The sequence below is a fragment of the Mustelus asterias genome, chromosome 23 (assembly GCF_964213995.1).
Source record: "Mustelus asterias chromosome 23, sMusAst1.hap1.1, whole genome shotgun sequence".
NCBI lineage: Eukaryota > Metazoa > Chordata > Chondrichthyes > Carcharhiniformes > Triakidae > Mustelus > Mustelus asterias.
In genome coordinates, this window is record NC_135823.1 from 31,240,648 (window position 1) to 31,255,440 (window position 14,793).

At 42.4% G+C, this 14,793-nt stretch overlaps 1 protein-coding gene across 3 annotated transcripts in view; it reads left to right on the top strand.

Annotated features, from left to right (window-relative positions):
• Positions 1–14,532, top strand: part of zfand2a (zinc finger, AN1-type domain 2A) — a 34,875-nt gene extending 20,343 nt beyond the window's left edge. For all 3 annotated transcript variants that reach the window (XM_078240197.1, XM_078240199.1, XM_078240198.1), the window contains 5 exons: positions 1,762–1,884; positions 4,607–4,667; positions 7,212–7,282; positions 12,123–12,201; positions 14,141–14,532. In XM_078240197.1, the coding sequence (XP_078096323.1) occupies positions 1,762–1,884; positions 4,607–4,667; positions 7,212–7,282; positions 12,123–12,201; positions 14,141–14,188 (382 nt within the window). In that variant the 3' untranslated portion in view covers positions 14,189–14,532. The remainder of the gene's footprint in view (positions 1–1,761; positions 1,885–4,606; positions 4,668–7,211; positions 7,283–12,122; positions 12,202–14,140) is intronic.
• Positions 14,533–14,793: the final 261 nt, after the last annotated feature.

The window sequence follows — 14,793 nt, forward strand, 5'->3', positions numbered from 1 at the left end:
ACATCTTCAAAAAATTCAATTAGGCTCGTAAGGCATGATCGGCCTTGGACAAAGCCGTGCTGGCTATTTCCGATCATACTATTCCTCTCCAGATGTTCATAAATCCTGCCTCTCAGGATCTTCTCCATCAACTTACCAACTACTGAGGTTAGACTCACTGGTCTATAATTTCCCGGGCTATCCCTTCTCCCTTTCTTGAATAATGGAACCACATCTGCAATCATCCAATCCTTCGGAACCTCTCCCATCTCCATTGATGATGCAAAGATCATCGCCAGAGGCTCAGCAATCTCTTCCCTCGCCTCCCACAGTAACCTGGGGTACAGCTCATCCGGTCCTGGTGATTTATCTAACTTGATGCTTTTCAAAAGCTCCAACACATCCTCTTTCCTAATGTCCACATGCTCAATCTTCTCAATCCACTGCAAGTCTGCACTGCAACTACCAAGATCCTTTTCCACTGTGAATACTGAAGTAAAGTATTCATTGAGTACCTCTGCTATTTCTACCGGTTCTATACAGACTTTCCCACCGTCACATTTGATAGGTCCTACTCCTTCACATCTTATCTTCTTGCTCTTAACATACTTGTAGAATGCCTTGGGGTTTTCCTTTATCCTGTCTGCCAAGGCCTTCTCATGGCCCCTTCTTGCTCTTCTAATTTCCCTCTTAAGTTCCTTCCTACTAGTCGTATACTCTTCTAGATTTCTAACATTACCTAGCTCCCTGAACCTTTTGTAGGCTTTTAGACATGAATATCTTGTATGAAATGTGTTCAAGCTGCAGGCCTCCAGCATTGAATTCCATAATTCGGTCTGCAATTTTCATAGATTCCCTACATTACAGAAAGAGGCCATTTGGCCCACCGCGTCTGCACTGATCGGAATCCCACCCAGGCCCCATCCCCATAACCCCACTTATTTATCCTGCTAATCCCCCTGACCCGAAGGGGCAATTTAGCATGGCCAATCAACCGAACCTGCACATCTCTTGGACTGTGGGAGGAAACCGGAGCACCCAGACGAAACCCATAATCTGCAGCTCCACACAGTCACCCAAGGCCGGAATCGAACCCGGGTCCCTGGTGCTGTGATGCAGCAGTGCCAAGCTCTGTGCCACCGTGCCGCCCCTATTTTGTTAAATGTGCGTCCCGATCCACAGTGATTACTGCTAGGTCAAGAAATGACAGTCATTCCTTGTTACTTTAGTTGTGTGGGATGAATCTAACCTTTATACCCTGACTCCGAACAAGGATTCCAAATGTAATTAAAGCAGGACTAGCGACAGCTTTGTGTTTATTAGATATTTATTAGTCACAACTAGGCTGACATTAATGGGCGGCACGGTAGCACAGTGGTTAGCACTGCTGCTTCATAGCTCCAGGGTCCTGGGTTCGATTCCCGGCTCGGGTCACTGTCTGTGTGGAGTTTGCACATTCTCTTCGTGTCTGCGTGGGTTTCCTCCGGGTGCTCCGGTTTCCTCCCACAGTCCAAAGATGTGCGGGTTAGGTTGATTGGCCAGGTTAAAAATTGCCCCTTAGAGTCCTGAGATGCGTAGGTTAGTGGGATTAGCGGGTAAGTATGTGCGGGTAGGGCCTGGGTGGGATTGTGGTCGGTGCAGACTCGATGGGCCGAATGGCCTCCTTCTGCACTGTAGGGTTTCTATGATTTCTATGATTAACACTGCAATGAAGTTACTGTGGTGCAGAGTAATCTCAAATGGCTGCTTTTACAGTGTCATTTTAACGGGTTTTTTTTAAAGTAATGCAGCCATTGTGAGAGCTCAGGGGACTTCAAAATCCAGTGTGATGCCATCTACAAGCAAAGAGCCATCTAACAATCGGCCAAATGGACTGAATACATCGGCCTACCCACATTATAACAGGTACAGTCAACAGACCACACGCTGAAGTGACTGGAATTGATTAATTTTTATTTAGGTGTAGATATTATGGAATGAAAGCAGATAAATGGAATTGAGATGCCAATCATCCATGATCTAATTGAATGCAGAATAGACTTGAGGGGCTGAATGGCAGAGTCTCATTCCTATGTTCCTTTCTTGCAGGAAACGGTTGTTTGTGCATGGCTTAGTTAACAGATTACATCTGTAGCTACCCGCTTGTCTAACTGTATAGTGATGCTGTGAGCCATTTGTTAGTTAACAGATTACATCTGTAGCAACTACCCGCTTGTCTAACTACAGTGATGCTGTGAGCCATTCATTTGTTTTCCCTCCTCCCTGGAAAGAGCATTCAAAATCGGAATGACTGCCTTGTTTGTCGTTTCTCTTTGCTCTTGCTGTTTGCAGTCCCCACCATTACCTGACTGTGGGAACTGCCCAATAACATGCCTCTGAGCTTCTAATTTTTAAAATACATTTATGGGATGTGGGCGTTGCTGGGTGGGCCAACATTTATTACCCATCCCTGATTGCCCGTGAAATGAATGACTTGCTAGGCCATTTTAGAGGACACTTAAGAGAAACCACATTGCTGTGGGTCTGGGGTCATATGTCGGGTAGACCAGTCAAGGGTGGCAGATTTCCTTCCCTAAAGGATATTAGTGAACCAGATGGGTTTTTACAACAATCTGCGATGGTTTGATGGTCTTCATTAGACTTTTAATTCTAGATTTCTTTTTATTGAATTCACCATTTGCCAGGGTGAGATTTGAACTCAAATCCCCAGAGCATTACTCTGGATCTCTAGGTTACTAGTCCAGTGAAAATACCACTGCGCCACTACCTTTCCCCCAAATAATCAACTGAAGCAAGTGCCTGAAAATGAGCTGGATGTATTTACATACTATTGCTTCCATTACCAACGTAATGTAAAATGGGTCAGGTCTAAATTTGTCTTGTTTCAATCTCTGTGACCACCTCCAGCCCCACAATCTTAGGATCTCAATGCTGCTCATTCTGACCACTTCAGATCCCCAATTTTAATTGCTCCATCATAGGCTCTTAAACTGTGGAATTACCTCTCAAACCCTCTCTCCTTTTAAGACCTCTTTAATATTTCCTGATATGGCTCTATATCAGATTTTGACACCACTCTTTTGAAATGTGTTGGGATGTTTTACCACATTCTGCATCAGCTGTAGCTCAGTTGGAAACATTTTCTCACCTCTCGAGTGTCAAGATTCTGGGTTCCACGCCAGTGCTTGAATACAAAAAATCAAGGCTGACACTCCTGTGCAGTACTGAGAGAGTGTTGCACTGTTGGAGGTGCTGTCTTTCAGGTGAGATGTTAAACTGATGCTTGTGTGGATGTAGAAGATCCCATGGCACGATTTTGAACAAGAACAGGGGCATTATCTCTGGTGTCCCAGCCAATATTTATCTCTCCCATCAGCATCACCAAAACAAGATCCAGTCATTGTCACGTTGCTGTTCGTTGGAGTTTGCTGTGGCAAGGCAAACAGTGATTACATTTCAACAAAAAGTGCTTCATGGCTGTAAAGTTCTTTGAGACGTCTGGTTGTGAAAAGCACTATATATAAATGCAATTTTTCCACTTGCATTTAAGGTGTTGATTCTTCGCAAACTGTTGGGGAACTTAAAAGATTTAAAATGCTGGTGGCTACTTGTGCTTCTCATTCCACAGATACTCCATGCCATACGTCATTTCCCAGTAGCTGATAGGCTTAACCTAATATCATCCTTTTGTTTTACCTGGCTACTGAATGGTGTTCCCAGTATCGTGGAATGGTTTCTGTCCACTTTTTTAAAATTCCTTGCTGCCCATTCTTCCTTGGATAGTGGGGATGTTGTATATGCTGTTCCACCGTACAATTAGATCATCAAGTATGTGGTTAGCAATGGGGTGCTTCCAGCATCTTTTCAAATTCAGCCATCATTGTTGAGAGAGTTCTGTATGTGATTGTGTTTGCTGGATCATAGGATGGTTTTTCAGAGGCCATACAGAGTTAAAATATTTGCACATGACAAGTAGACTATTAAATTTTATTGGTCTTATGGTGCTATCCCTTGCACTCCGCACATCCCCCAGTTCAGCTGTCACTATCTGCTCTCTTACTACCTGCAATCAGTATCTTTTGTATGGAAAGAGCTGTTTGTATATTCAAATAATTCAGCAGCAAGTTTTTGTGAGCTTAAAATAAAGGTTATTTATTCTCTCGTTTACAAGATGCAGTGCATCTTGCAGATGGTACACACAGCTACCACTGCAGTTTGGTGATGGAGGGAATGAATGTTTGTGGATGGTGTGCTAATCAAGTGGGCTGCTTTGTCCTGGATGGTATTAAGCTTCTAGTGTTGGAGCTGCACCCATCCAGGCAAGTGACAAATATTCTGTCACACTTTTGACGTGTGCCTAGTAGAAAGTAGGCTGGCTTTGGGGAGTCAGGGGATGAGTTACTGGTCAATGGTAACCCTTAGGATATTGATGGTGGGGATTCAAAGATGGTAATGCCATTGATATTCAAGGGGCAATGGTTAGATTCTCTCTTGTTGGAGATGGTCATTGCCTGGCATTTGTGTGACACTGAGTTCTTGCTTGAAGCTGGCTGTTGTCACTTTTGGAAATGCAATTGCCCTTGAGATTGAAAATTGATTAATTCTATGCTTTTTTTTAAAATCACAGTAACCCACCAAGGTCATCACCTAGACCTGTCCCTCCAACTGCATCGCTACAAGGAGGATTGGTAAGTCTGCAGCAGTGTGGGGTTACCTTTTTTATAGTACTGAGGACAAGGGTTCAGTGTTGTGCCAATATCCTGACTGTGTGTATGTTGCTGGGTAATTGTTGTGTCGAAGGGAAATGGGATGGAAACCTTCGAAAAGGGTACTCAGAAACTTCCTAACTTTACAGAACAATATCACGGCCTCTGTTAAATGTCCTTGTAGCTCTAAAAATGATTCACATGTTGGAAATATAGCAGAAGCCTGTATGAATAGTGTTATAGTAATCATCTTCCCATTTGAATGTATATACTGATGTCTTTAGCAGGTGTGAGCATGTGTGCGTGACGTCAGCGGTAGAGCGAGCTTTCACGGGTTTGATCTTACTGCAAACGTTACTGTGTAACTCGCTGCCTCCAGTTCAGAGTCCATGCTGTACTGTATTTCAATACTTTTATAAATAAAGAGGATTGAATGTCACAACACATTCAACAGCCTTTTTGTGGCCAAGTTACTACCCATAGTGTGTGTGCCTGAACCAGAATTTAAAAACTTGTATCAGTAGCAGCTGGATTGTTGTATTTTTTAAAAAAAAAGAGTCTAATCTCATTAATATTTTGGGGAAGGAAATGTGTCATGTTTCCTAGCCTGGTATGTGAGAGTCCAGATCCACAGCAATGTGGCTGACTCTGGAACAGCCTAACAAACCACTCCATTTTATAAGAATGAGTAATAAATAATAGTCTTGCCAGTGACACCCACATCCCATGGTCAAGTTTTTAAATCTCTTCATTTGAACTGCATTATTTTCTGTGAGAGCAAATTGTGATCAGTGTCAGTAGGATGGACAACCAATCAGTCTTTCAGTAATACTGATGGAAGGAGAATTGCTGTCTGAAACGCCGGGAGAGCTGCCTGATCCTCCTTGAATAATGTGCAGGCAGATGGAACCTATGTTTAACCACCTGAAGGGACGGTGCCTTGGACAGTGCAGCCCTCCCCTGTACTGCAGTGAAGGTTGAACCCACAATTATCTGCCACGTAAATATTAAGGAAGTGAGGTGAACCTTGATGTGTATTAATTCCTTGTAATCTAAGGACATCCAAAGTGCATTTCTGCATGTGTGTATCTAATGTATGCTTTAATCTGCACTATAGAAGATGTCTCTTTTTAATGAAGGTAGAGACACCCTTTTGAAACTAATATGAAGGACTCTGATTTAAGACAGTGGGGGGAAAAAAAGTTAAAATTTTCACATCTGCAGATCATGGTCAAATAAGAATATAAATTAAAAGATGCAGTAAGTGTGACCCTTACACTTATGCCCACATCTACAAAACAACATTTACTACTTTTCCTCCCCAAGAAACCAACCTGTGCCTTTCCTGTTTTATTTTTGATCCTTCACATGTTTGTTGGTGTATTGGACACATGAAACCACCTGGTCAAATCTCGGTGTGTTTGGATCTGATGGTAGGTGGGAATTTAACTTTCTAGGCTATTTCTTAGTGTAGTGGACTCCTCCTTTGAAAATGGCTCAGTAAGCAGGGCTGTAAATATGGACTGAACTGATTGCAGCTGGAAGAGAAATAACCCAGTGCTGGTCCCTGCCTGGTCATGCAGTGGCCTGGCTTGTTGTTTCAGCTAACTAATGGCACCATACAAATGAATCGATTGTGAAGTGGCAGCTAAAGCGAGCTGCTACAAACTTTTCAGATTGTACATTAAGAATTACAGATGTGGAACTACACGGGAATAAATGGCTCCCCTCCTTACACAAGAGCATAACCATTTTATAGATATGTGTGGTCCCTTATGAGTTCAGTATGCCTCGACTGGTTTAAATTAAAGCCCTATAAAGACATGGACATTTGTGGCAGAGCTGGAGTTGACATCGGGTGTGAGGAGGTATACTCTTGCTGTAGATCCTTGAAACTAGCAGAAGCTGAGCAGTACCTAATTTAATTTGCGTGGTGCACTGTTTGCAAGGGTGCACTTGTAGGTGTTTCAGGAAGCAAAGTAGCTGGCAATATGTGCTGGTGAGTGCCAAGGCCTGCCTTAGGCAGAGGTTCCTCTCCTCCATGACCCCAAGCAATAGCAGTCACCAGCTGCAAAGTTCACAGATTTTTAGCACTTGCGTCATGTTTGCTGTCTCTGGTCTGGCTGTGGACAGATTGACCTCCGTCCATCAGTACAGGCAGCTTTGTGGTCCCAGCCTCTGAATTTTCCCCGGACGTCAATAGAGGGATTGCCAAATTTGCACTAATTGCATGAACAAGACATGCACTGTTCAATAGTTACTGGATCAGCCCCTCAGTACAAGTAGATTGGGAAAATAATGTAATTGGCTTGTAAGCAGTTTTATAATTCCGGTGGAGTTGAAATCTCTAGCATGCAGCAGCAAATGCAGACTTTTTAAAGATTTGACTTTATTAAAATTGGAGCTACATCTTGACCATAGTTGAATTGGAAATGGCAAGGAGCACTCTGCACTAAACCTGTATCTCAGTAAAGCAACTAAAGTAACATTATTGTGAATTAACTTGTGTGGTTTTTTTTTTGGAAGAGTGAAGAGCAAGCCCTGCAGAGAGCTTTGGAGAGATCGCTGGCTGAATCTCCCAGAAATGCAGCTCCCAGGTAAAAAGCAAAACCGCTTTTTCCAGATCCATTCAGTTTCACCTGCTCCTGTTAGCTTTTGGAATGTTAACATTTAAGAGTTATAAAACATCTTATTCATACAGCTACCAAGTAGTTCTGCTTTTTCACTTTCATTCCATTCATAACTAAACATGCTAGCCTATGCTGTAGTTCCACTAATGATCATCAGAGCTGGTAGCATTTCCTATAATAGCCTAGACTGTCTTAGGCTATTGATCACAGTTAAACTTGGCCCTGTCCTCTCCCTTTGCACACTTTGGGAGGCAGGGACATACTCTCATGCAGGGTTATCTCAGTGGTATTTGTTAGAAGGAGCTTTTTTAACCCCCCCACCTGCTTGAGCTAGAGATATTGATACAATTTGTTGCACACTTGCTAGTGCCCAACTGAGCTGAATTATTGCCCTAACAGCAGACTCTTCCTAGTCTGCTGACTTGGTTTAACATGAACACGCCACTCGCCAACTGAGCTGCTCAGGGAGTTCTGTATTTGCACAGATACAAGTACTGCCAGAGGAACTCTGAATTTGGTTTTCGTTGTGAATCTGCATCTCGCACCAAGTTGAGGAGTGTTTGGCAGTTAGAGCTCCATCGAGTCAGAAGTTTACAGCATGGAAATAGGCCCTTTGGCCCAATTTGTCCATGCCGCCCCTTTTTTTAAAACCCCTAAGCTAGTCCCAATTGCCTGCATTTGGCCCATATCCCTCTATACCCATCTTACCTATGTAACTATCTAAACGCTTTTTCAAAGACAAAATTGTATCCGCCTCTACAACTGCCTCTGGCAGCTTGTTCCAGATACTCACTGCCGTCTGTGAACAAATTGCCCCTCTGGACCCTTTTGTATTTCTTCCCCCTCACCTTAAACCTATGTCCTCTAGTTTTAGACTCCCCTACCTTTGGGGAAAGATATTGACTATCTAGCTGATCTATGCCCTTCATTATTTTATAGACCTCTATAAGATCACCACTCAGACTTCTGTGCTCCAGAGAAAAAAATCCCAGTCTATCCAGCCCCTCCTTATAACTCAAACGATCAAATCCCAGTAGCATCCTAGTAAATCTCTTCTGTACCCTTTCTAGTTTAATAATATCCTTTCTATAATAGGGTGACCAGAACCGTACACAGTATCCCAAATGTGGCCTTACCAATGTCTTGTGCAACTTCAGCAAGGCGTCCCAACTCCCGTATTCAATGTTCTGACCAATGAAACCAAGCATGCTGAATGCCGCCTTCACCACTCTGTCCACCTGTGATTCCACTTTCAAGGAGCTATGAACATGTATCCCTAGATCTCTTTGTTCTGTAACTCTCCCCAATGCCCTACCATTAACTGAGTAAGTCCTGCCCTGGTTCAATCTACCAAAATGCATCACCTTGCATTTGTCTAAATTAAACTCCATCTGCCATTCGTCAGCCCATTGGCCCAAATGACCAAGATCCTGTTGCATTCCGAGATAACCTTCACTGTCCACTATGCCACCAATCTTGGTGTCAACTGTAAACTTACTAACTATGCCTCCTATATTCTCATCCAAATCATTAATATACATGCCAAATAAGTGGGAAAGGATGGGATACAAGCCCTGAAACTGTGGACCAGACTAGTTAAACAGCAATGTTTATCTTTATTGCATCAACGGATGTAGAGCAAAGTTGCAGGGAACGAAAACAAGATGACAAATAGCAACAACTAGAATGATGGTCAAGAACAGAGTAAAGATACTGACCTATCACAGTGATAACAGTTGTGATGCTGAACTAATGTACATTGTATGGCCTGTGGGTGCTTGTGATTTTCTGATCATTTTGTAGACATATAGCTCCATGTGTACATAGTCAAAGAGCCAAGCAATAGCTTAGATGGAGTTCTTTAAGCCTGCCTTCAGGTTTGTGGATTTACAGGCTGCTACAGTTTCGCTGTTCCTCTGCCCCTGACCCCCTGCTCCTTACTTTCAAGATGGGAATCATGGAAAGTGCTGGATAGTATTTACTGTCCCAGCAAACAGTAAAAAGGGTCAGTGGTTTTAATGGCACTGTTGGACCTGTGGGTTTTTGTCTATCTCATGCATTTGAAATCAGGAGCTCATTATCTAGCTTTTGGAACTGGATCCCATCACTCACTGCTCCAGCATTATTCACCACCAGTGAACTGTAGTTTAGGACATAAAGTCTGTGAAGGGTCACTTTGTCAACCATAAAACAAAGCTGAGACTAAGTTAGCATTCAAATAGAGTGAGCGACTGGGTTGAGGATAGCACTGTAAGAGATCAAGCAAGTTCAATGGGATGAAGTCTAATGGCATAGGGTGTTAGCAGCCAGTGTTCTGAAAGGCCAGAATGTAATTTATTTGGGATTCGGAGATGGATTGCTAGGCTCAGCTGGACTGTCTACATAGAGTTTTGGTGAAGGAAAGCATGAATCTGCTTTCACCATTCTCTCACGATTTAAACAATGGTCTGTATGAAAATAGTGGGCCAATGCTATGGAATCGATGAGAATCAGCTAGCAAGATTTTATTATAAAACTTGAGATGTCATGTTTTGGATATATCCTATTTGGAGTTTTTTATTAGGAGAGAAGGGAGAGCGAAAAAGACCCATCCCCTAGTTCTGTACTTTCAATTGGCCACTAAGGTGAAGCATCTCTGGAGGAAATCTAGTCTCACTTGACTCATAAGCCTAGCTACATATCTCCAGCTGACTGCTTTAACAGACCCTATGGCCGGCTCTGCTTTGTTCCCTCAGCTGGAGCAAACTTGTGAGGGGGATCAAGACTCGAGCCAGCTGGGGAGACAGTTTTCACAGAATAGAAGAGGTGTTCTACTTTCATAGAATCCTATGGCACAGAAGGAAAGCATTCGGCCCATCGAGTCTGTGCCAGCTCTTTGAAAGAGCTATTCCTTTAGGACTGAAGTCTGCTCTTTTCCATTCTGCTGCAAAGTTCCACCTGAAGGATTTATCAAATTCCCTTGTTTAACCAGTAAAACCAAGATCATTACAACTTCCTTTTGTAAAATCCACAAGAATGGTCCATCTGGAAAGAGAGAATTGCACTTGAAGTGAATGGGACTCTAAATAAAATATGTTGGGAAAACCATATTTTCAAGAATTGTACTTTTAAAATTTGGCAGAACATTGCATTATTTGGACACTTAGATTTTTTTTAAAGAAGGTCATAAGTTCAGAGGAGCTTTAAATTTTGAACTCTGTTTTGGGGAATAAGTCGAGAAGGAAGGCTGTCCTAACTTGCACTCTCCTTGCCTTCTGTGAAACTCCACGCGCAATTTTCAATCTGCATCCAGGGAATCCTAATATGAGTATTACTTGTCTGCATTTGGAAACTTGCAAAGCTGAGACGAGAAGAATTGATCCAGCTCTATATTTTCCTTCGAACCAAAGCTCCCATTAGTGAGAACCTCCAGACATCTTCTGGGACTGGCGGCCTGTCTTCACATGAGGCAACGCCAGATCGACAGCATCGAAATCCTGTGAACTTTATCCTTTTGTTTATAAAGCCTCAAGTCCAGCTCTGCAGCGACCCTACCTTGTGTGTGCATGTGCTCAGGATAAAAGAGATAGATAGATGTACTTCTAGAGTACAATTGTGCGTGTACCAGTTCTTGCAACTTGTTTTAAAGTTTTGTTTTATAATAAATCAGTCATTGAGTTCATTGAAAGAAGATTAGTTAATGGCTCTTATTCTGGGTCCAAGTGTAGCAAAGGTAAATAATTGTCCATTTTAGATTTTGAAAGTAATGTTGCTTGGGGCTTGGTAAACTGTACATTTATCTCATCCTGGATGTAACACTAAACATTGAGATTTTCTTTTGCTCTCCAGTAGCCCAAGGATCTTAAACCAAGTATTCTCCTTAGTCCCACCAGGTCCTTCTACTACAATCATCAGCTATTTACATTCTCCAAACTTGAAGCCACTCCATGAGGGAACCTTCTGATTTATTTATCATTCACTTGTTAATTTACAAATCTGATGCTATCCTGCGCTGCGTTCTCACTCCTTCATGTTGCACAATCTCAGAAAAAGCACAGTGATAGAATAGATATATTTTTAATATTTTAAAAACTATTGTGAGTTTACAAACGTAATTTGCATTATGGCACTTCTTAGATTTGTCTGGTACAGACTGTTAAGGGCAATGATCTGTTTGTTTACTCCAGTGTCAATTAGCTTGGTTCACAGACAGGGTGACGTGAAAGTGACAGGGCCATTCCGGTTTAAAGATGGCATTTCCTATCTACCAGAGATGGCGCTCCTGTGTCCAGTTTTAGGTTTCTCAGGCTCTTCAGACCCAGGTTTTGCAAGACATTTGTGGGGTAGAAATTCATAGAATTCCTACAATGCAGAAGAGGCCATTTGGCCCATTGAGTCTGCACCGATTGGGTATCTTCCCCAGGCCCTCCCCCTGCCGTATCCCCCACATTTACCACGGCTAATCCATCTACATATCTTTGGACGCTAAGGGGCAATGTTGTAAAGCTGCCTGCATCTCCGTGGTAAATCACTGAGGCTATACGTTATTAATCTGTGACTCTGTAGCCTGTCTTAATCAGGTACAATTTGTGCACTTCAAGTTTTGTTCCAGTCGGCAACTGGGACAAAGACTTCACGACTTAACCTGTAACAAATGTGGAGTAGATACATCGGCATATAATCAATTGGGTTGAATGCTGTAAATTTGATGCAAGCTATTTATATTCTAGCGGCTTTCAATTCTGCTAACACAAGTGCTTGTGTTACATTTGAACTGAATACATATATCTTTACTTTTCTCCCAAATCCTTGTTTGTCCTATGTTTAGCCGTGAGGAGCAGGAGGACTTGGCCCTGGCTCGTGCTATTGCTGCCAGTGAGGAAGAATTCCGTCGACAACAGCAGCAGGTAATTTCAGGCTGGAGGAATGAACTGGAACTTTGCAGATGTCCCGTCAGCCACATTACACTAATGTCCTCTATATTGCCATTGCAGTGAAAGGATTGTTTTTTTTTTCTTTAGACCACTTTCATTTTTGAAAGTAATTTATCAGTTTTTCTATTTTTTCAAATTAAAATCGTGGGCACTGTGTAATTGGAAGAACTGATTTAGAATTACCGAGCATTTATGACTACTAAATTTGTAAGGTTATGTGGGCAGTGTCACTAAAACACTCAATTGGTTGCCTTAATGACTGGATCAGGCCTCTGCCACAATTGGACTCTTAATTCCTACCCAATTCTCCTATTATGTAATTGGTAACCACGGTTTGAACAAAAATAATCCGAAACAAATCTTGAAGTTAATTACTTTTTAAAAGGCTCTGATTGCGACTCGGGCCACATTTAAAAACACTGATGGAAGGGGGGCAAAATACGAAGGCTCTTTCTTTTTGTGTGTGTAAAGCATGAAAGGATTTCCTGCTAAGCTGCCCCAGCTGCCTGTCAACTGCGTCTGATAACTCTCTGACATCAATGAAATTCACTGAAGCGTTAAATTAATAAAATCAAGGAGTCTAGTTTGAATTTCAGATGACTTCAGGAGCAGGCAAATTTTAACTTTATATTCTTCCCTCATTCTTCATGTATTATGGCTGATGGAAAGCTCGTGGAGAGGGAAGTTTTTAGAAGCACTTTGCGTTGCATTGGCTTTTCTTGTAGGGTGACCTCCCCCGCCCCTATATTCAAAGTATCCCCCTCACTATCGATATCCATTGCAATATTGTGAGCACTGGAATATCGGTATCAAAGTGCAGCCCATGCAAACTCCTTCATTAATACTGTTTCAGAAGAGGAATCTATTTTTAAAAAAAACCTTCAGTGACTGTGTGATCCCTGTCATGCTGACGTTATCTTAGTATTTTATTTGGTTGTAGGATGTAGGTAACTGGTAATAATAATGATGTAATACTGGTTCTTGGCTAAACTCATTTGGAAAAAAGAAAATCCACTGTGGCCCAGTAATTCCGAGTCAGAAGGCCTTGGGTTCAAATCTGAAACCGCAGCACAAAATCTCAGCCGCTATTGATGACCGAGGGAGTGCTGCATCTTTGGAGATTCCAATCCAAGGATGTGCGGGGTTAGGTGGATTGGCCATGCTAAATTGCCCCTTAGTGACAGGGGACTAGCTACGGTAAGTGCGTGGGTTATGGGGATAGGGCCTGGGTGGGATTGTGGTCAGTGCAGACACGATGGGCCGAAGGGACTCCTTCTGCACTTAGGATTTTATGATTCTATGATTTCCAGATGGGATGTTCAACTACGTGTATGTTTTTAAAAATTCCGTTTTCACAAACAATCCTGTTTGTTCTATTCAAGGCAGTTAATTCTCCTGTACTGTTATAACTACTTCAGACACCAAGGCAATGTCAGGGTTACTATGGCTGAATAGCCCAGGGATGATTAGGATAACAGCGCTAGAAATTAACTGCCCGAGTTGGGGAAGGCAATCTTAGAATCCCTACAGTGCAAAAAGAGGCCATTCGGCCCATCGAGCCTGAATCGATGACAATTCCCATCCAGGTCCTAACCCCATAGCTTTCCTCGTCCCCCTGATGCTAAGGGACAACCTATCCTGCACGTCTAAGGACTGTTATGTAAAAAGAATTCATTTATTGCTATTACCAAAAGTAAAGTCATCAAACCGAAGCCAAGTTTTGAGGGTTTGACCTCAGTTTAGAAATGTTGTAGCGTGTCAAGTGAAGCAGGGACAGTGGGCTAATTGGAGATGGTGACGTATAGGAGCTGGTGCCTTTGGGATGTTCTTTCTCAGCTTTTGGGGAGTTAGCAGCAGCTTTCCAAAGGCTCATGGGCAAGTGACATTGACCATCACTCTCTCTCTATTTCAGACACAGCAGCAGCGAAGTTCCAGATCCTTGCCTTGTAAATTATCTTGACCCTGGCATTCTGACTCTGTGGCACAATCCTTGATTTCTGAATCTGCGACCATGGAGCTTGGGACTGGACCACACTTCCTGGCAGGGGGTGTGTCAGGAAACATCGAGCTTTCCGATTTAGGGAAATAAATGCCCTTTGCTCAGTGAATGCTCCTATAACACTTGATTGTATGATATGATTCTATTAAGAAATCTGAGCTTTCCTGTTGAACTATAAATTTATATCTATCTGAATAATAGAGCAAAACAATGTGTATAGCAGCAGAGTGCACAAGGTGCAGCTATCATATTTAATCATGATTATGTATGGTATTGATGATTTCTCAATTAAATATTTAAAAATTGCTGTGTTAAGTAATTCATGTTGCCAATAAGATTTCATCTATCTGAAGAGTTTGTGTTCCATATCCATAGGAGTGGGGGGAAGATTATTTGCTCCTTCCTATCTGGTTGAAGATAGACTCCTGTTCCTAACCTCCCAAACTGTTCACTGTTTGTCTAACTGTTGGCAGGAAATTCAAGTCCAGTGGGCATCACAAGAAGTCCAGTCCAGCCTCATTCTGGAGGTGCTGCCTCTGGACAGTGTTGAACAGGAATCTTGGTTC